At 41.4% G+C, this 23,064-nt stretch overlaps 1 protein-coding gene across 1 annotated transcript in view; it reads left to right on the forward strand.

The window, feature by feature from the left end:
- Nucleotides 1-21,448, forward strand: part of scap (SREBF chaperone) — a 171,160-nt gene extending 149,712 nt beyond the window's left edge. The window contains exons 21-23 of the mRNA XM_078540912.1: nucleotides 15,086-15,166; nucleotides 16,946-17,152; nucleotides 20,207-21,448. Of these exons, the coding sequence (XP_078397038.1) occupies nucleotides 15,086-15,166; nucleotides 16,946-17,152; nucleotides 20,207-20,452 (534 nt within the window). The 3' untranslated portion in view covers nucleotides 20,453-21,448. The remainder of the gene's footprint in view (nucleotides 1-15,085; nucleotides 15,167-16,945; nucleotides 17,153-20,206) is intronic.
- The last annotated feature ends 1,616 nt before the right edge of the window (nucleotides 21,449-23,064 follow it).

Below are 23,064 nucleotides of genomic sequence, written 5' to 3' on the forward strand. Positions count from 1 at the left end.
AGCTGTCCCTCGCTTCGAAAATAATGTCCACTCAGGATCGCAAGTCTTTCCCATGGGTTTTCATGTGACTGAACAGGCAATTCTTGACCCACAGATCTTTGAGTACATGGGACAGGATGATCCACAAGGTAGTGGGATCTGGAGTGCAGTATTTGCTTCCCTTCCTTTTCTTCTCTGTCGCTGCTGTGACTCATCGTTATGATGTTGCAACTCAAAGCATTCTGCAGCTTGATAAACACATTGTCACCATTTTGAACAATTGGTCGCAAGCTTCTCCCAGTTATTACTGTCAATGCTGCTGCACTTCATGGGGAGTTTCAGAATATCTTTGAAACATTTATTTTTTGCCCTCCTCTGGAATGCTGGCCACTTGAGAGTTGAGAAAACAAGATCTGGTGGGGGAGATGCTTTTCAACCATCCGGACACAGTGTCCAGACAATCAAAGTTAATTTTGCAGGAGTTTTGCCTGAATACTTGTGGAAGTGGCTTCAAGAAGGACACTAGCGTTTGTGCCAAGGTATGAGAAGTGCCCAACGTATTCCAGAGTCTCCCCTCTAATATATGAAAGGTGGAATATTTGGCTGACCAAGTGTGGATTATTTTATGACTTTTTTTTTTGTTTTGGCAACATTCAAGAACAGACCAAGTTTCTTACGTGCAGAATTGAAGAGAACAAGAGTAGCTTGCAAACCTGGTGCAGAGTAGGCGATGACACTGCAGTCATCTGCAAACTGTAGATCATGTATGTCTATGGTGGTCAGTTTAGTTTTGGCATGGAGGCGACTGAGGTTAAAGAGTTTTCCATCTAGACGCTATTTAATACTAACACCAGAGGGCAGTTGATCTTTGATGAGATGAATAGCCACTGTCAGGTAGATGGTCAATAGTACAGGGGCTATCACACAGCCTTGTTTGACCATGTTTTGAACTTTGAAGGCACATGTTTCAGATCTCCCACTCGAGATTTGTAGTCCTATCATCATAAAACAGCTGCAGGATTGTGATGAAGTTTCTTGGACATCTAAATCTTTGGAGCACAATCCACAGAGCCTCGCGATTTACAAATGCTTTGGTCAGGTCGATGAATGAAAAAAAGAGTTAGTGGTGTTGTTCTTGACATTTTTCTTGGACTTGCCTGGCAACAAAGACCATGTCAGAGGTTCCCTTGCAAGGTCTAAAACCACACTGTGTCTCTGGGAGGATTTCTTCAGGCACAGGAAGTAGGCGATTCAGGAGAATGCATGTCAAGATTTTCCTTGCTATGACCAGAGGGAAATACCTCGATCGCTTCCACAGCATTATTTATATCCCTCTTTTGATAGTTACAACTGTTCCATTCCTGAAGTCAGGAGGGAGTTCTTTTTCCTTCCAAATATGTAGGATGAGTGCATGGGTACTTGATGTGAGCAAAAACCCACCAGCTTTGAAGACCTCAGCTGGAATACCATTGAGGCCACAGGCTTTGTCTTTTTTTCATCCGTTTGATTGCTTGTTGCAGCTCTCGCATCGATGGTGGTTCACCCATGGATTCTACCACAAGGTATTGGGGGATAGTCTAGAGAGTGTCAACTGTGGATTCATGGTTGAGTTGTTGAAAATGTTCTTTCCAGCATTGACAGATAGTATTATCATCCTTAAGAAGAGAAACACCATCCTGTGAGCAAAGAAATTTTGTCCATTTGACTTTGGTCTATAGATGGCCCTTGGATCAAAAAAGCTTTGTATGTCATGATGATCAGCATATTGTTGGATCACTTGGGCTTTCTCTTCCCACCACATGCCCTTTATCTTCTGGGCTTCTCTTTGGGTGACCGTCTTGAGCTTTAGAATGCTACCTTCTCGATTTGCGACCTTGGGTTGTTCTGCCAAGCAATGCAGGCTGCTCATTTTTGTTCTAGGAAGTCACATATTTCGGCATTGTTTTCATCCAACCAGTCCTGGTGAAGACGATGCTCGAACCCAATGGTCTAAGCATAGGAGTCTAGTACAGCTGATTTTATTTGATCTCATTGTTCTAAGATTGAATTGGATGTGTGAAGATTTTGGTTGTGAGCTACACTTGGAATTCCTCTCTTTGGTCAAGCTGCTTTTTGGCTGAGACATTGATCTACTTCCTGATGGGCTTCTGAGTCTTGTGATGGCTTGGTGCTAGGTAGATATTCGTCACCGATTGAACAAGTCATGACCTGTCCAGTAGGTATCAGTCCCCCACATGGATTGAGTGGTACAGTCATCACTTAGATCTTTGACTCAAACAGTGACATAATCCAGGAGATTCCAGTGCTTTGATCTAGGATGTCTTCATGTAGTTTTGTATTTGTCCTTCTGGCAGAAGAGGGTGTTTGTTATAATGAGACCATGCTGAGCACACTTTGTCAGCAGCAGGACACCATTTGCATTGGGAAAAACAGGAAAAACCAATGGTTCCTCTCCAGAAATCGGAGTCATGGCAAAAAAGGGTTTGAAGTCGCCCAGAAGGATTAGTTTTTCTTCTTTTGGGATGGCAGGGAGGACTTCATCAAGGCCAGAATAAAATTTTATCATAAACCTCTTCATCGGAGCCAAGGGTTGGGGCATAAGCACTGATGATGGTAGCATATTGATTACAGCTGAGCTGTAGGTGAAATGTCATGAGCCTTTCATTTATACAATTGGGGAATTCTGGCAGTGCATCCAAGATCCTATTCCAATGGAAAAACCGACTCCATGGGCATGAGAGTTGCTGCTAGCCTTTCCAGTAGAAGGTGTATCCCCGTGCTTGTTCCTTCAGCTGCTCCTGCACAGGGAGGCTGGTCTCGCTGAGGGTCGCGATAGCAGTTTGGAGTCTTGACAGCTCACGTGATTGCAGTTCTTCTTTCTGGATGGTCTCTCTTGAGATTATACATTTGTAACATTCCAAGTTGCAAAATTTAAAGTTTTCCTCCTTTGACCACAAAGATGGTGATTCTGCAGGATGACCCAGCCAGGACAAGGTGGGACAATCTATTTTTAGGGCACCTTTTCTAGACTCCTACCCATTTGGGGTGAGCAGAAGGCATTCTGAAGAGGACTGCTGAGTCACAGGTACTGCATCCCAAGGACACCTTTCTAAAGACCTTCATTAATCTGTCGCCTGTGTGCAGATTCTTGACTAGAGACTCCCAGGTTCATAGCCCATTCTCCATTGCCACAGGACTTGGCAAATGGATCCTGGTAAAAGCCCATGCAGGACTTTTTAACACGGGGACCTTGGGGCACTGTCATTGTCCACACCATCTTGATACATTGGTGGTCAGATTTCGGTGACGCGTTAAACCACGATGACTGGGACCACCTTGCCGCTGCAGCCACCTTCTGCTTTCGCAGCCTGTGAGATGCAGTCATCTTTCACCTGTTCTGACATTGAGGTCCTTTTGAACCGCAGGATTTTGAACCACACTTTGGCTCATCCCCCCCAACCTTTGCACCATGGGTGGCCATATGAGGAGCAAGGAGCTCCCGACGGCATCACTCATGGGATTGTCAGGGCACACAAGCCTCTCTATCACATCAAGGTGGTGATCCATGGAGGAAACCAGCAGTATTTGTCAATCAAAAGGAATTCCACTCCATCAGTATTCACTTGCTATGTGACCACTGGATGGTTTTCATGCAGATCTGTACAAGGTATCTTGGAAGCTGCCATCATGCCTTCATAACATGCTACTCACATCTCACAGGTCTTCGCGCCTCTAAAAGACTCAGAGGATGGCTTCTTAGAGACCAGGGCTGCCCTCTAAGATTTGCCTTTCTCAACACACAAATTAAGAAAAATATAAATTAAACTTAAAGCTATACCTTCTTTCTAACACCCACAAATTATAAATTACTTAGAGCTATCTCTAGTTCCTAACATATGTTGGCTTGGGAGAGGAGGCTGCTTATTAGAACACCTTTCTTACAGATTTGGAGGATCTTGCAAAGGCACCACTAGGGGATCTTTTACTCTGAGATAATTTCTTAAACCTGCCTCATTACACACTACCAGGTTCAAAACAGCCTGGTCCCTGGTTGGATCCACAACATATTGTTCTAGGAAACTCTCTCGAATACATTCCATGAACTCTTGCTCGTAGCTTCCTCTGCCAGTTTGATTTTCCCAATCTAATGAAGATTAAAGTCACCCATGATTAATGTACTGCCTTTTTTACATGCCCCCATTATCTCCTGATGTATTCTCTGTCCTACAGTACAGCTACTATCACTAGAGAAAAAGTATTAGGGAAACTGATGGCGCTAAAGCCCGATAAGTCTCCTGGACCTGATGGGTTGCATCCTAGGATATTAAAGGAAATAGCTACAGAGATAGTGGATGCATTGGTGGTAATCTTCCAAGAATCCTTAGATTCCAGAAAAGTCTCAGAGGATTAGAAAACTGCCATTGTAACACCCTTATTCAAAAAGAGGGGGAGACAAAAAGCAGGTAAGTTTAGGCCGGTTAACTTAACATCCGTCATTGGGAAAATGTTGAGTCTATTATAAAGGATGTAATAGCAGAACAGTTAGAAATGCATAATCTAATTAAGCAGAGTCAGCATGGCTTCATGAAGGGGAAATCATGCCTGACAAATTTATGAGAATTCTTTGAGGAGGTAACAAGCAGGATAGATAAAAGGGAACCAGTGGATGTAGTATATTTGGATTTCCAAAAGGTACCGCACATAAGGCTACTTTATAAGATAAGAGCCCATGGTGTTGGGGGTAGTATATTAGCATGGATAGAGGACTGGCTAATTAATAGAAGGCAGAGTTGGGATAAGGAAGGCATTTTCAGGATGGCAACCTATAACAAGTGGATTGACACAGGGATCAGTGCTGGGGCCTCAATTATTTATAATATATATTAATGACTTGGGTGAGGGAAATGAATGTGCTATCGCCAAGTTTGCGGTTGACAAAAAAATAGGTGGGAAGGCAAGTGGTAAGAATGACACAAAGAGTCAAGAGAGGGATTTAGACAGGGTTAAATGAGTGGACAAAAACTTAGCAGATGGAATATAATGTGGGAAAATGTGAGGTTATGTACTTTGGCAGGAAGAATAGAGGAGCTGAATATTATTTAAATAGAGAAAGACTGCAGAAAGCTGCAGCACAGAGGAATTTGGGGGTCCTCATGCATGAATCACAAAAAGCTAGCATAAAAGTTCAGCAAGTAATAGGGAAGGCATATAGAATGCTGGCCTTTATTTCAAAGGGAATGGAGTATAAAAATAGGGAAGTCTTGCTAAAACTATACAAGACACTAGTTAGACCACACCTAGAATACTGTGAACAGTTTTGGCCCCTTTATCTAAAAAAAGATATACCGCATTGGAGGCAGTCCAGAGAAGGTTCACTAGGTTGATCCCGGGTATGGAGGGATTTTCTCATGAGGAGAGGTTGAGTAGGTTGGGCCTGTACTCATTGGAGTTTAGAAGAATGAGAGGCGACCTAATCGAAACATATAAGATTCTTAGGGGACTTGACAGGGTGAATGCTAAGAGGTTGTTTCCCCTTGTGGAAGAGTTTAGGACCAGAGGGCATAATCTCAGAGTAAGGGGTCGTTCATTTAAGGCAGAGATGAAGCGAAATTTCTTCTCCAAGGGTGGTGAATCTGTGGAATTCTTTATCTCAGAAGGCTGTAGAGACTGGGTCATTGAGTATATTCAAGGTTGAGATAGACAGATTTTTAATCACTAAGGGAATCAAGGGCTTTGGGAAAAAGCAGGAAAGTGGAGTTGAGGACTATCAGATCAGCCATGGTCTCATTGAATGGCGGAGCAGACTTGATGGGCTGAATGGCCTACTTCTGCTCCCATGTGTTTTGGTCTTTGACCAGGAAGGTTCCAGTTCTTGAGTGTATAAAATGAAAAAGGACCAAGGGTTGGTTTATGGTGAGAGGAGAGGCCAAAGTAAGAGGTGATCCTAAAATAAAAATAGCTGGAAAAACTCAGCTGGTCTGACAGCATCTGCGGAGAGGAATACAGTTAACGTTTCGAATCCGTATGACTCTTCATCAGAACTGAGGAAATATAGAAATAATGTGAAATATAAGCTGGTTGAGGGGGGTGGGACAGGTAGAGCTGAATAGAGGGCCAGTGATAGGTGGAGGCAAAGAAGAAATTGCCAAAGATGTCATAGACAAAAGGACAAAGGGGTGTTGACGGTGGTGCTATTAGCTAAGAAATGTGTTAATGGTGACATGAAGGGTAGAAAGCAGGACGAGCAAGTGACAGATGGCCCTAGTGGGGGTGGGGGGAAGGGATCGAAATAGGCTAAAAGGTGGAGATGAAACAATGGATGGAAATACATTTTAAAATAATGGAAATAAGTGGAAAAAGAAAAATATATTAAAAGATATAAATTATTGGAAAAAGGGGGATCGGAAAGGGGGTGGGGATGGAGGAGAGAGTTCATGGTCTCAAGTTTTTGAACTCAGTGTTAAGTCCGGCAGGCTGTAAAGTGCTTAGTCGGAAGATGAGGTGCAGTTCCTCCAGTTTGCGTTGAGCTTCACTGGAACATTGCGGAGGCTGGTGAGGTGATAAGGGGACCCTATCATGGTTCTTGGGGGGAGAGGAAGGTGTGAGGGCGGATGCGCGGAGATGGGCCAGACACGGTCGAAGGCCCTGTTAACCACCGTGAGTGTAAAACCTCAGTTAAGGAAGAAGGAAGACATGTCAGAGGAACTGTTTTGAAAAGTGGCATCATCAGAACAGATGCGATGGAGGCAAAGGAACTGAGGGAATGGGATGGGGTCCTTACAGAAAGCGGGGTGTGAGGAGCTGTAGTGGAGATAGCTGTGCGAGTCGGTAGGCTTGTAATGAATATTGGTGGACAGTCTTTCACCAGAAATTGAGACAGAGAGGTCAAGGAAGGGAAGGGAAGAGTCTGTGATGGACCATGTGAAAATGATGGAGGGGTGGAAATTGGAAGCAAAATGAATAAATTTTTCCAGGTCCAGACGAGAGCATGTAGCGGCACCGAAGCAGTCATCGATGTACCGGAGAAAGAGTTGTGGGAGGGGGCCTGAGTAGGACTTGGAACAAGTAATGTTCCACATACCCCATAAAGAGACAGGCATAATTGGGACCCATGCGGGTACCCATAGCCACACCTTTTATTTGGAGAAAGTGAGAGGAGTTTAAGGAGAAATTGTTCAGTGAGAGAACAAGTTCAGCCAGACGGAGGAGAGTAGTGGTGGATGGGGATTGTTTGGCCCTCTGTTCGAGGAAGAAGCAGAGAGCTCTCAGATCATCCTGATGGGGGATGGAGGTGTAGAGGGATTGGACGTCCATGGTGAAGAGGACGCGGTTGGGGCCAGGGAACTGGAAATTGTTGATATGATGTAGGGCATCAGAGGAATCATGGATCTAGGTGAGAAGAGACTAAACTCCTTGACTCCATTCTCTCCCCCCTTGTCCACAACTCTTTCTCCGGTACATCGATGACTGCTTCGGTGCCGCTTCATGCTCTTGTCTGGACCTGGAAAAATTAATTCATTTTGCTTCCAATTTCCACCCCTCCATCATTTTCACATGGTCCATCATTCACTCTTCCCTTCCCTTCCTTGACCTCTCTGTCTCAATTTCTGGTGATAGACTGTCCACCAATATTCATTACAAGCCTACCGACTCCCACAGCAATCTCGACTACAGCTCCTCACATCCCGCTTCCTGTAAGGACTCCATCCCATTCTCTCAGTTCCTTCACCTCCATCACATCTGTTCTGATGATGCCACTTTCCAAAACAGTTCCTCTGACATGCCTTCCTTCTTCCTTAACCGAGGTTTTCCACCCACGGTGGTTGACAGGGCACTCAACCGTGTCTGGCCCATCTCCTGTGCATCTGCCCTCACACCTTCGTCTCCCTCCCAGAACCATGATAGGGTCCCCCTTGTCCTCACTTATCACCCCACCAGCCTCCGCATTCAAAGGATCATCCTCCGCCCTTTCCGCCAACTCCAGCATGATGCCACCACCAAACACATCTTCCCTTAACCCCCTTGGGACACTCCACAGGGATTGTTCCCTCCGGGACACCCTGGTCCACTCCTCGATCACCCCCTACATCTCAATCCCCTCCCACTAACCTTCCCATGCAACCGTAGGAGGTGCAACACCTGCCCTTTTACTTCCCTCCTCCTCACCGTCCAAGGGCCCAAACACTCCTTTCAAGTGAAGCAGCATTTCACTTGCACTTCCCTCAATTTAGTCTACTGCATTCGCTGCTCCCAATGTGGTCTCCTGTACATTAGAGAGACTAAACGCAGACTGTGGGACCACTTTGTGGAACACCTTCGGTCTGTCCGCAAGCATGACCCAGACCTCCCTGTCGCTTGCCATTTCAACACACCACCCTGCTCTCATGCCCACATGTCTATCCTTGGCCTGCTGCAATGTTCCAGTGAAGCTCAACGCAAACTGGAGGAACTGCACCTCATTTTCCGACTAGGCATTTTACAGCCTGCCGGACATTGAGTTCAACAACTTCAGACCATGAACTCTCTCCCCCATCCCCACCCCCTTTCCGATCCCCCCTTTTCCAATAATTTATATTTTTTAATATATTTTTCTTTTCTCACCTATATCCATTATTTTTAAATGTATTTCCATCCATTGTTTCATCTCCACCTTTTAGCCTATTTCGATCCCTCCCCCCCACCCCCACTAGGGCCATCTGTCACTTGCTCCTCCTGCTTTCTACCCTTCATGTCACCATTAGCACATTTCTTAGCTAATAGCACCACCGTCAACACCCCTTTGTCCTTTTGTCTATGACATCTTTGGCAATCCCTTCTTTTCCTCCACCTATCACTGGCCCTCTATTCAGCTCTACCTGTCCCACCCCCCTCAACCAGCTTATATTTCACCTCATTTCTATATTTCCTCAGTTCTGATGAAGTGTCATACGGATTCGAAACGTTAACTGTATTCCTCTCCGCAGATGCTGTCAGACCTGCTGAGTTTTTCCAGCTATTTTTATTTTTGTTTCAGATTTCCAGCATCTGCAGTATTTTGCTTTTATCCTTAAGAAGTGAGGCTTATACTTTCTGCAGCTTGTGAGTCAGAAGAGATTTTGGAAAGAGAAGTGGAAAGGACAATTAGGTATGCAGATAACCTCCTCACTAATCCTCCAGTCTCGCTAGTCGCCGTGGTGCCTGCAGTGACCCTTCCCACAATGTCACTACAGAGGTTAAAACATGCAGACATGCTTGTTCTATTCTAGTTCTTTCCTGCTGCCTCCACCTTTGCACAAGAAATGACATGTGGTTAGCTAACAGGAAGCAGAAGTTAGGAATAAATGGGTCATTTTTGAATTGGCAAGTAGGAACTAGTGGAGTGCCACAGGGACCAGTGCTGGGGCCTCAACTATTTATATTCTATATCAATGACTTGGATAAAGGAATGTATAGGTGCTAAATTTGATGATGACACAAGGATAGGTGGGAGAGTTATGAATGGGTCTGCAAAGGGGTGTTGACAGGTTAAGTGAGTGGGCACAAATTTGACATATGGAGTATAATGTGGGGAAAATGTGAACTTGTCCATTTTGGCAGGAAGAATAGAAAAGCTGTACATTATTTAAATGGAGAAAGATTGCAGAAATCTGCAGTACAGAGGGATCTGTACATGAAGCACAGAAAGTTAGTATGCTGGTACAAATGATTAGGAAGGCAAATAGAATGTTGTTGTTTATTGTAAGGAGAATTGAATATAAAGGTAGGGATGTTTTGCTCCAGTTGTATAGGGCATTGGTGAGACCACATCTGGAATACTGTGTTCTGGAGTACACTATAATATTGGGCAAGAGATCAATTTTGGGAAGATGTGGTAAACAAAAGAGTAGGGACGAGGCAAGAAAGAAAGCTACTAATATGGAAATGGTAAACAGACTGAGACAGGAAGGGACAGAGAGTACAAATCTAAGAGTAAATCAGCGGATAAGGTTAGAAGCTACAAAAATGATAAAAGGGCAAAACTAAAGGTTTGGTAACTAAACACATGTAGCATTTGAAACAAAACAGATGAACTGATAGCACAAATAGAAATAAATAAGTATGATCTGATAGCCATTGCAGAGACATAGCTACAGGATGACATAGATTGGGACCTGAATATTGAAAGGTGCGTGACATTTAGGAATGATAGGAAGTTAGGAAAAAGTGGAAGGTTGGCTCTTAATTAATGATGGTATTAGCACATTAGAGAGGGATGACCTAAGTTCAGGAAACCAGGATATAGAAGCAGTTTGGGTTGAGATGAAAAATGATAAAGACAAGAAGTCATTTGTGGGAATGGTGTACAGGCCCCCTAATTGTAACTACACAGTAGAATGAGAGTATAAAGGAAGAGATAATGGGAGCTTGTCAGAAAGATACAGTGATAATCATGGAGGATTTTAACTTACCTATGGATTGGAAGAATCAGATGGGCAAAGGTAGCTTAGATGAGGCGTTCATGGAATGTTTTTGGGATAAGTTCTTAGAACGGCATGTCCAAGAGCCAGCCAGAGAACAGGCTATACTGGTATTGTGCAACAAGGTAGGACTAATTGATAACCTCATATTGAAGGCACCCCTAGGTAGCAGTGGTCATAATATGATTTAATTTTGCATTCAGTTTGAGGGGAGAAGAGTGGATACAAGACTAGTATTTTGAACTTAAATAATGGCAATTATGATGGCATGAAAGCTAAAGTGAACTGGTAAATGGGGTTAAGGGATAGGTTAACAGAGATGCAGTGGCAAACATTTAAAGGGATATTTCAGAATACACACAATATTTACATTCCAATGAGAAAGATAAATTCCAAGGGGAGCGTCCACCATCCATGGTTAACGAAAAAAGTTAAAGACAGTATCAAACTTAAAGAAAAAGCATATAATTGCACAAAGATGGGTGGCAAGCCAGAAGAATATAAAGAACAGCAAAGAATGACAAAAAGATTAATAAGGAGGGAAAAATTAGAGGACAAGAGAAAGCTAGCTAGAAATGTAATGATGGATAGTAAGAGTTTCTATAGATGTTTGAAAAAGAAAAGAGTTAACAAAGTGAGCATTGGTCCGATAGAAAGTGAGTCTGGAGAATTAATAATGGAAAGTAAGGGGATATAGTGAATGTAACTATTTTATTCAAAAGGGAGAGAGGCAGAAAGAGGAAACTACAGGCCAGTTAGCTTAACATCTGTCATAGAGAAAATGTTAGAAGCTATTATTAAAGTCTTTGTAGCAGGGCATTTAGATAAATTCAAGATAATCAGACAGAGTCAACATGGTTTTGAGAGGGGGAAATCATGTTTAGCCAACGTATTTGAGTTCTTTAAAGTAGTAACATGTGCTGTGGGTAAAGGTGGATGTATTGTACTTAAATTTCCAGAAGGCATTTGATAAGGTCATCAAAGGTTATTGCAGCAAATAAAAGCTCATGGTGTAGGGGGTAACATATTGGCATAGATTGAAGATTAGCTAGCTAACAGGAAACAGAGAGTTAGCATAAATGGGCCTTTTTCTAGTTGGCAGAATGTAATGAGTGGTGTACTACAGGGATCAGTGCTGGGGCCTCAACTTTTTACAATTTATATAAATAACTTAGATGAAGGGTCCAAAAGTATGGTTGCTAAATTTGCTGACAACGCAAAGATATGTAGGAAAGTAAGTTGTGAAGAGGTCATAAGGAGGCTACAAAGTTACATAGATAAGTTAAGTGAGTAGGTAAAGATTTGGTAAATGGAGTATAATATGGGCAAATATGAAATTGTCCATTTTGGCAGGAAGAATGAAAAAAAAGCATATTATCTGAATGGTGAGAGATTGCAGAGCTCTGAGATTGAGAGGAATCTGGGTGCCCTGATGCATGAATCACAAAAGGCTAGTTTGCGGGTACAGCAAGTAATTAGGAAAGCTAATAAAATGTTATTGTTTATTTTGAGGGGAATTGATTACAAAAGTAGGGAGATTATGCTTCAATTGTACAGGGCACTGGTGAGACCACATCTGGAGTACAGTATTGGTCTCCATATTTAAGGAAAGATATAAATGCATTAGAAGCAGTTCAGAGAAGTTTTACCAGACTAATACTAGGAATGGGTGGGTTGTCTTATGAGGATAGATTGGACAGGTTAGGCTTGTATCCACTGGAGTTTAGAAGAGTAAGAGGTGACTTGATCAAAACCTTTAAGATCCTGAGGGGTCTTGACAGGGTGGATATGGAAAGTATGTTTCCTCTTGTGGGAGAATTTAGAACTAGAGGTCACTGTTTAAAAATAAGGGTTGCTCATTTAAGATAGAGACGAGGAGAATTTTTTTCTGTGGGTTGTGAGTCTTTGGATCTCTCTTCCTCAAAAGGCAGTGGAAGCAGTGTCTGAATATTTTTAAGGCAGAGCTAGATAGATTCTTGATTAACAAGTGGGTGAAAGGTTATCAGGGTAGGCAGGAATGTGGGGTTGAGGTTATAATCAGATCAGCTATGATCTTATTGAATGGCGGAGCAGGTTTGAAAGACTGAGTGGCCTACTCCTCCTAATTTGTATATTCGTATGTGTACAGTTTTGCCTTCCTTATTTGAAAAAGTATATAATTGTATTAGAAGCAGTTCAGAGAAGGTTTGCTCGACTGATTCCTGGGATGAAGGGGTTGAAGGTTGGATAAGTTGGGCCTGTATCCATTGGAGTTTAGAAGAATGAGATGAGAGTGATCTTATTGAAACATGCAAGATCCTGCTGGAAGTTGACAGGGTGGATGCTGAGAGGATGTTTCCCCTTATGGGAGAGACTCGAACTAGGGGAGGCAGTTTGAAAATACAGGTCTCCTGTTTACAAGGGTAGTTAGTCTTTGGAATTCTCTTCCCCAGAAAGCAGTGGAGACAGGATCATTGAATATTTTTAAGGCTGAATTAGATAAATTTTTGATTAACAAGGGAGTTAAAGGGTATAGGGGGTACTCAAGAGAGTAGAATTGAGGCCACAATTAGATCAGCCATGATCCTATCAAATGGTAGAGCAAGCTCAAGAGGCCTAATGGTCTACTGCTTCTAATTCATATGTTCATATCTATGTCAGTGAGTGATCTGCAATTTATTTTTTAATTTCTTTCACAGGACGTGGGTGTCACTGGCTAGGCCAGCATTTTTATTGCCCATCTCTAATTGTCCTTGAGAATGTGGTGGTGAGCTACCTTCCTGGACCACTGCAGTCCACGTAGTGTAGGTACTCATGGTACTATTTAGAACATAGTTCCAGGATTTTGACCCAACAACAGTGATTAATGGCAATATAATTCCAAGTCAGGATGGTGTGGTTAGAGGAGAACTTGCAGGTGGTGGTGTTCCAATGTATCTGCTGCCCTTGTCCTTCTAGGTGATAAAGGTCGTGGGTTTGGCAGGTTCCTTCAAAGGAGCCTTGGAGATGTGCTCCTGTGGATCTTGTAGATTGAACACTGTTGCAACTGTACCTTGGCGGTGGAGGGAGTGGATGTTGAGGGTAGTGGATTGGGTGCTAATCAAGCAGGCAGCTTGATTAGGCTGGTGTCTCGTTTCCTGAGTGTTGTTGGAGCTGAACTCATCCAGGCAAGTGAAGAGTATTCCATCACACTCCTGACTTGTGCCTTGTAGATGGTAGTCATGCTTTGAGGAGTCAGGAGATGAGTTACTCTCTGCAGAATTCCCAACCTCTGACCTGCTTTTGTAGTCACAGTATTTATATGGCTGGTCCAGTTTAGTTTCTGGTCAATGGTAACCCTCCCCCAGTTAATAGTGGAGGATTCAGTGATGGTAATGCCATTGCATGTCAGTCTGCAAGAATCCGAGAGAGAGAGAGAGAGAGAGACAGCAAGTCTCTATTGTTCACCACACAGGATGCAGGTGGGAGATCCTGCTCAGATTAAAGGAGCCAAATTTATGAGGATTTAAACAAAACTGGAAGCTTTGGCTAGAAGGAGGGATCTCCAATTTGTCCCTCACCATGAAATCCAGCTCATGGAGTAGGAGTTATCTGGCTGGAAAAGGAAAAAGCAGCTGAGAATAACTTTGGACTGATTACGGGAGAATAGTGTGTCTATTTAAGTGACAGAGTAAAGTATAACAGTGGAGGGAGATTTTTAATTGTTTAAAATATTAAACGGGGGATCTTTTCTGTAATTCAGAGTTTAAGTTGCATATTGAAATAGTGTTCAGTCAGTGTTGCTTTTAATTTGTTTCTTGCTATAAGTCTTGGAACATGAAATCTTGTCATTGATGAATGAGACTTGGTGCAAGTTAAGGCACAAGCAGCAGAGTTTTGAATGACCTCTGATTATGAAGGGTAAAACATGGGAAACCAGCCATGAATTATTGGAATAGACAAACCTAGAAGTAACAAAAGGCATGGATGAGGGTTTCAACAGCTGATGAGCTGAGGCAGGACAAAGTCATATGATGCTGTGGAGTTGGAATAGGCAAATATAGCGATGGTGTGGATACATGGGTCGGAAGCTCATTTCTGGGTCAAATATGACACCATGGCTGGAACTTGTAAGGTTCCATTTCAGACTGTTGCCAGAGAGAATTTCGTGTGAGGGTCCAAACATAGTGGCTAAGATCTTCACAATAGTTGGAGAAAATTTCTGCTCATCCAGTATTGGATATTGGACGAGCAGTCTTGACAATTTATGGACAATGGAAGGATCAAGAGCAGTGGTGGTGAGGTCAAACTGAGTGTCATCACCATTTTTGTGGAAGCTGATGCTCCGTTTTCATATGGTGTCGTAAGAAGATGAGAAATAAGAGTAGAAGTAGGCCATGCAGCCCATTGAGCTTGGCCTACCATTCCGAATGATTATTCAGTGTTGCCAAGGAACAATATGTAGCTAGGAAAGGCCGAGGATATAAAATGGAGATAAAATAAGATAATTTGAACTAAGTAAAATTGGAAGCAAAAGCAAAATTCTTCAGATGCTGCAAATCTGAAATAAAATCAGAAATTGCTGGAAGTGCTCAACAGGTCTGGCAGCATCTGTTGAGAGAGAAACAGAGAAAACGTTTCACTAGAAATGGGATGAATTGATTGTACTTCATTGCAGTACATGGCTTACTACACTTCTGTTCCTTTTGCAGATATTTCGGCTTGAGGACTCCTGTTGTCTTTACACTTTACAGGGTCACTCAGGAGGGATCACAGCAGTTTATATAGACCAGGTACTGTCATATGTAACCAAAGTATTTTGCTGAGGACAACAGTAACATTGAGATCCAGATAGAGTCTCATATTAATTCAGATTACACTGTAAAATTGATCACTGACGTGATATGATTGGAAGTCATATACAGTTTGTACAGACATATTCCTACCATTGTTGCAAATATCTTCATGTGGTAGAGCAATGAATTCAGATGTTGGCAAAATCAATAGTTTCTCCTTGCTTCTTACTTTCTGAATCTTGTCACTGAACCAGAAAACCATGGGTTCAACACTACATAGAACACACAACCTAAACTACCACATCAGTGTTGCAGTAATTCTGCAATGGCCAAGGTGTCATCTTTCAAAGAGATGTTAAATCAAGAAATCATCTCTTTTCATTGATGTAAAAGATCCCATAGCACTAATCAGAGAAATGTTATCCCTATATTCTGGTCTATATTACTTCAGCTTGTTTTGTGCAAACTGGCTCCAGTGTTTGCCTAAACAATAATAACTGCACTTCAAAAATAACTGTTCAGTTGTAAATAAATGTACTACATCCTGAGAAGTATAAATAACGTTTAAAATGAAGTTATTCCTTTGTGTACATTTACCCAGGTAACAGTATGCACATGTAGTAAGTTGCAAAATGTATTGAAATACAGACAAGGTAGACATGATTGAAGTGCCATATTTTTTAAAATCCTCATGCTCCTCCTAGGTTGTGTTCCTGTGTCCCCTGATCTCAGTACACTAATGAGTTAGAAACCAGGAGAAGAATGAGTGGCCTAGTATTGACTCCCTCTCATCAGTCAAATTCTCACTTTCCACAATGGCACAATATGGTTGAACTTTGCTCAGTGCCTGAAATTATCAGTGAGTTGCAGGGGTGTGGGAGGAGAAAATCAAGGCTTGAATATATGTCGCAGACTATTATGTGCCAGAAACATCTCCATGCCCTTCACATTTAAAAGTATTACTTTTTGCAGACAAAAACACCAAGCTATTTCATACAAAATAAGACTTCACAGACAGCGATGAGATGAGAAGCTAATTAATCTTTTGCTGATGGCATTGGTTGTGGAAAAGATATTATCCGCGACAACTTCCTAATTTAATTACTTGAATTTTTAGATCCATCAGAATAGCCAGAAGGACAGCACATCTAATAACGCAGCTCTCATTCAGTATTGCAATGGAGTCTTAGACCATCTGCTTTGTAGATTATATGAAAAAAAAATGTACCATCAGCAGCCTGCTCTTGTTGTGTCCAAGCAACTAGCCAGGAACTCATCAACAACTACAAGCGGGCTCAATACTATATGACTCGAGGGACCAGCAAGAACACAAAATAGGGATGATGTTAACCTACCCTCAAGATGGTTGCCAACATTCGCAAGTTATGAAAGTTTAACTTATGCACTTGATTCACATAATGAATTTAAAATATAGCTTCCTACGTGTTTAAGTTTTTCTGGTAAATGGGCTACATTTAATAAAAACTATTAACAACTGGTCACATTTGTGCCATCTTATGAGAGTTAGTTATCGTATTCCTCCTATGTTTTTCTTTCCTTGTGCCACCTCAGTCATGTATTCCATGTCATGTATTCTGTGAATGAATCATGAGCATTGACGAAGTTTTAGTACTTATCTTCAACTCCCAAAGGACTGATTTAAGTGTACTCAGCATGAGGTACTCGTGGCCTCAGTAATGTTTGTAGGAGAACGAGTCAGCTTTATGAACTTCGCAGATGCTGTACGGTACTTGAAATTTCTTCTTTCTCCCTCAGACAATGGGGCTGGCTAGCGGTGGGCAAGATGGAGCTATTTGCCTCTGGGATGTATTAACTGGAAGCCGAGTGAGTCACATGCATGGTCATCGTGGTGATGTTGTTTCTCTCATCTGCACATCAAGCTGTGTAATCAGTGGTGGACTGGATGACATGATCTGTATATGGGATCGCAACTCTGGCATCAAACTCTATTCCATTCAACAGGTAGGTTCTGAAGCTTTTGTTCCCTCTTGTGGCCTTTTTTGTGTTGATTGGAATACCATTAGCCAAACCTAAATTGAAAAGACAAAGTCTATTCAACAAGCGAAGATAGAAAAGTGTAGCAGTCTGCTCTAAGACTACCAACCCAAAGGCAGAGTCTGGTTCAGCCTCAGATAGTGCTAGAGAGGGAGATGGAGTCGGTAGAAATGGAACAGAGTTTGTGGCAGGGACCAAAAACAGTGACATTTTTTTTATTTTCCTAGCAGATCTCATGGTGTTGCTCAGTGAATTAGATGCTAAGTACACTTAAAATATGATATCTGAAGCGTGACAAGGTAAACATGAGAAGAACTAAATGACAATTAAGACCAAATAAATACATTTAATATATTTTTTTAAGTTACTTTTTTTGCTAAAGGTAAAACTTTTGAAAATATCTTACCTTTTCCTAAACTAGTCTCATACCACTCAAAGCTGAGATGATGTATCGGCTACTCTCAAACATACATCAGTATTGTCATCACAGGGAAAGATGTGAGGGTCCTTGAGAGGGTGCAGAGGAGATTTACCAGAATGATTCCAGGGATGGAGGATTTTAGCTATATGGTCAGTTTGGAGAAGATGAGGTTGTTCTCCTTGGAGCAAAGGAGGCTGAGGGGAAATTGGAGGTGTACAAGATTATGAAAGGTTTAGATTAGCTGTGCCAATGAGTTGGTGGTACAAGGACTAGAGGACAAAGATTTAAGATTTTGGGCAAGAGGTAAGAGAGGATGTGAGGAAGAACTTTTTGACGCAGCAAGTGGTAATGATCTAAATCTCACCATCTACTATGATGATGGAAGCAGAGACTAAGGTTAATTTCAAAAGGAAATTGGACAGGAACTTGAGAATAAACTTGCAGGGTAACCGTTATAAATTGGGGGAATGGAACTGACTGATTCCTCTACGGAGAGCCAGCATGAACTCGATGGGCCAAATGGACACCACCTGTGCCATTATGACTCTAAGTATTCTAAGATGATCTTTTCTCTGTGTGAAGTAGGTCTTCCCGTTAATCTAATACCAGTAATTTGAGTCATGAAATGTGGTAAGTGTAACATGCTTGGGACCCATGTTCTGTAAATTGTCGGCCACTGAGGGTTTTCCTCACATCATGTCTGCATCTGTTGTAGAGTAATTGATAGACAATGATTGTTAAGATTAGTCTACAGCTTCACTATCATTGTATCATGCAACTACCAGGATGGTAGAAAATGAACTAGATGGAGCGTTGTCATCTTATGCTTCTCGTGTTCAATGGTACATATTGGTGCTTTGACACACCCTATAAACACTCTGCTGCCCATTGAACAATATTGGAATTACTGCAGATCTTCTCCACGAATGATTTCTATTTTGCCTATCTCAGCTGTGTTTTTTCTGCAGGCACGTACTGGATCACAATTCTGTATCTTATCCAAATAGCTATTCATCTTGCATGAGCCTAGATATAGAATATTGATAGACTGATCAATTGCAAAGTGCTTCGTAACTGAGCCAAACCTTTCCTCATACCATACTTAAAATTTCCAGCAATGTCACTGTCACTGGATAACGCTTGCAGAAACAATTTAAAATAGAAACATTTAAAATCCACACCACACAGCTCCACTAACATTGTTGTCTGCTGCACTGGCAACAAACCACAAAGAGGCATAGTGTTGACTTTTAAGATTTATTCATGATGTTGATTTCACACGAATAGTTTTTAAAGTTTGGCATAAATAGAATAAGTTACAAGAAACATAATGCTAGCTGCAATTCAACAAGTTTATTTTGGCAGCACCTGCCATCCCTTTGACTTCCGTTATCAGAATGTCGAGAGGTATATCGAAAACAAACATCATCCCAGCTTAGACAACTGTCACTGTTCCTTTGTTGCTAGCTTAAAATTCTGGAATACCCTATTTATCAACAAACTGGGAGCACAAGGATTTATCGAGTAATGGTTTATGGAAAAGACCAACCACCACCACTGCCACCTCAGGGCATCTAGGGATAGGTAATAAATGCACCCTTCCCAACATTTTTTTAAAAGGTTCACATCTTAAGCTTCTTTTGTAATGTTGCCTTGGAAACCGATCAGGAGACTGACTGAAGTGCTTTGGTCTTCTGTGCAGTTAGACCCAAATTATGCAGCTCAAATCCCGATTTGCAGTCAGTGTACATTTGCAAAGCACCAGTGGGCATGACATCGCTATCAGGAATGACTAGCTTAAGAATAGCACATTTACTGAGCTCAAAGCTGGTGACTAACTTAAAACTTACTGCAGCTGTGCAAGATGTCAGTGCAAACGATATAAAAGCACTTTGTGTTGCCTGTGAGTTAACAGGTCAGCTTATTGGAGTGATATCCTCCATTACCCCATTACATACATGTTCTCTGAGCATCAGGGGGCATCTGCAATGTCAGATGTCATACAATAAAGTCCCAGATTCAGCTTGCACTAACATTTACTTTTTTTTTAAGCTTTTGTTGTAGATTTTATGCTCATCAAGGTGACTGACAGGAAGGATCTACAATTCAGGCACCAGTGTCACTGTCAATTTAAGTAGAACACAATGTAGATTCTGAGTAAATCGTCATGTATTCTATTCACTGACCTGCATCAGCCCAAATCAGTGACAGTTTTCCACTTTTCATGTCAACATCCTCTCTAAGTGAGACTGCCTTGCTTTCTGGTTCTATACCTACTTGGAACTGAACTGAGATTGCCAAACTCATTTCACATAATAACCCCTAAAGCCAACAGATAGAAGAGTCTCATCACATCACTCTAGAAAAGCTTTGAACTTAAATCCCAGAATGAAAGGCCATTGTCTAATCAGCACACCGTCTTATAGAAAGTAATGTTTTATGATAAAATAATCCCAATGAAAAGAGAGGGACTTTTTGAGAAAGTTCTGAATTCCGTGGAATACTAAGGAAAAAACGCCTTGATTCATTAAAAACTGTCTCTAGTGGATTTTCCGTGTCCTTTTTTCTCATTACATTCTTTATTTATTACTTTTTTGCAGGACATCGGTTGTGGCGCAAGTCTAGGGGTGATATCCGACAACCTTCTAGTGACTGGGGGTCAAGGCTGTGTTAGCCTCTGGGACATTGGCTACGGGGACTTACTTCAGACCGTCTACCTGGGCAAAAATAATGAGTTGCAGCTTGTTCGACAATTGTTGGTCTTGGACAATGCCGCCATTGTGTGTGACTTTGGCAGTGAGCTGAGCCTTGTTTATTTCCCATCAGTGCTGGAGAAGTTGGACTGAAAGAGAGAGAAGTTTTATGCTAACAAGTCCCTTGCTCAAATAAGAAGAATGGAAGCAAAATTGCCATCATGTTCCTGAGTTTTTGTGTGACTAGGGATGTGATACACTGGATGGTTAGAAGCTCAAGTGAATGGAGAAATATCTGCTCAGGATGTTAGGGATTAACATGCCAGTGAGAGGAAACAAAGCAAAATTATAATTTTATAATTTATATAACAAAGCTTCAGAACTGTGCATTGCACAGTGAAAGTACCATAAATCTTCCCTAAAGCACTACGTTGACTTATCAAGCAGGTGAAAGTTTAGTAATCAAGCCTGATTTTATGCAGTTTTGCAATGTTGCTTCATGTGAAATAGAGGTAAATTGTGATGCAAAGAAGATAGTGCAGAGGTATTTTTTTAAATAACAGATTAATTTTTTTGTAATGAGTTGATTTTTTTAAAAAAGTACATTAAAGATTTAAGTTTAAAAAAGGATAGCACTGTACAAGAGAGATTAAAATGTAGCTGCAGTCTTGCAGAACTTTAAAAATTTTTATAGGTAAAAAGGAAAGTGCAGAAAAGACAGGAAATACGAATTAAAAAGAGAAAATTGTGAAAATTCATAGTTCTGTCAGCATTTGTGAAGAAAGAAGAAAAAATTATTTTTAAAATTCCATCAAAACTGGCTGTCATTTTGACTGGTGCTTTTTTTCTCTGAAGAGAAAATGAAAGTGCTAAAGGGAGCTTATTCAGAATCCAAAACTCCTGAGACTGAGGTACTTGTTAAAAGTTGATCAGCCGCAGCTGAAACATTAACATCTTACAGGTGCTAATGACCTGTGTATATTTAAAACACTCTCTCTACCATATTATGTACAGTGGAATCCTGTTAGCGTTAACCGTGCTGCTCAGCAATCACCAGCGTTTTTAGAACAGCTGGTTAATTAACTGCTCTGACTTCCATCGCTCTTGCGGTGCTCAGCTTCTTCTTATTCCTATGCTTGTCAGTTTCTACATCTCAGCACCCCCCCCCCCCTCACCCTGGTGCTTCTCTCCCCCCCTCCCATCTTCCCCTTGCCCCCACGCGCCTCTATACTTCCCAGTTTCTTTTCATCCCTGTGCTGTTGAGCTTAGTGCTATAAAACAAATGTTGCAATGTTTATTTTATTCTTTTCATCATTTTACACCATAAACCAGTATTCTGAATGACGTACTGCTCAGCCATTTAAATTGCTCAGTTGTGCAGTGTTCAGGGCATAAACTGCAAGGTTCCACCACCTGCTCAGAGCCTAGCTAGATACAAGCATGGCCAAGAAAAGGCTGCAGCATTGTAGCCCCACATCTATGGTCAAACTCATGTTTAACATGATGAAATTGAGTCTCATGATTGCTACCATTCTGTGTCAATCTCCGCATCCTTCACAGCTAAGACCAAATAGGAGCCCCATTAATATTATTACTTATTTCTATGTTAACTATTAAAATTAAGGTAATTGGTTTTCAATAGTTAAAGCTCCTACTAAAATCTTTGCTGCAAACAACCAAAACTGACAGAATCAGAATTTTACAGTACAGATAGGAGCCTATTTGGTCTATAGTGCCTGTGCCAGCTGAGAGCTATCCATTTATGCCCATTCCCTCTTAAATTTTTTATTTTCAATTATTTATCTCTTCCCTTTAAAAAAAACTGTTATGGATTCTACTTCTCCCACCTTTTTCTGGGTGGGGTTTATAGGGACATTGCATATTACGTATATAAAAAAAATCCTAACACCTCTCTTGATTTGTTTAATGATCTAAAATTTATGCACCCTCGGTAATGACTCATTAACCACTGCAAATAGTTTCTTTCTTTTTACCTGAGCAAATTCTTCATAATTTTAAACCTCTACCAGATCTCCTCTTAACCTTCATAAAACCCTTCATAGTTTTCAGCTCCCCCCTCCCCCTCCCCGCTCATCCTTAAACCTTCTCTATTCTGGTGATGATTATATAAACAACCACAATAATTTTAACAGTTTCAAAAATTTCAGATGGTGTTACTTTGGAAAGCCATCTGTGATCATTATTATGGAGAATGATCACTATATAAAAGGATTCCACTGTACCTGAATTGCCAGTTATTTAATTGAGGAAATTCCTAATGGTCACTAAGGTTCAATACAAAGACTACCGATATGCATTTTATTTTTGCTGCCATATGTAAAGTTGATGGGTATGTGCTATAGATGAATCTCACTTTATTGAGATTTCAGCATGTATTGTAAAATGCAATGTATTAGATCACCTTGTTTGAAAACACAATGTTCTAATTATGCAGCTGAAGATGGTCAGACCCAGTTGAGAATATTATTTAACATGGAGGGTATGTGCTGAACTGATTGTCTCCTTTAAGCCTCCCCTCTTCCAAGTCGTCAGTTTCTCAGAAGCTGCAAAAGATCCACAAAGTTGAGGGCAGCCTAAACTGTGACTAAACAATAACAACAGACAAATCCTGCACTGTCCTTTACATTGATCTGTCTGCCTTCTGTTTTCCCTGTCTAATTAAGAGTCCCATCATTACTTAGCTTTGTTGCATGTTTAATTTCTTGGGGCAGAGTTTTTTTTAAAATGGTTAATTTTCAAATGTG

The sequence above is a fragment of the Cetorhinus maximus genome, chromosome 4 (genome assembly GCF_964194155.1).
Source record: "Cetorhinus maximus chromosome 4, sCetMax3.hap1.1, whole genome shotgun sequence".
Classification (NCBI taxonomy): Eukaryota; Metazoa; Chordata; class Chondrichthyes; order Lamniformes; family Cetorhinidae; genus Cetorhinus; species Cetorhinus maximus.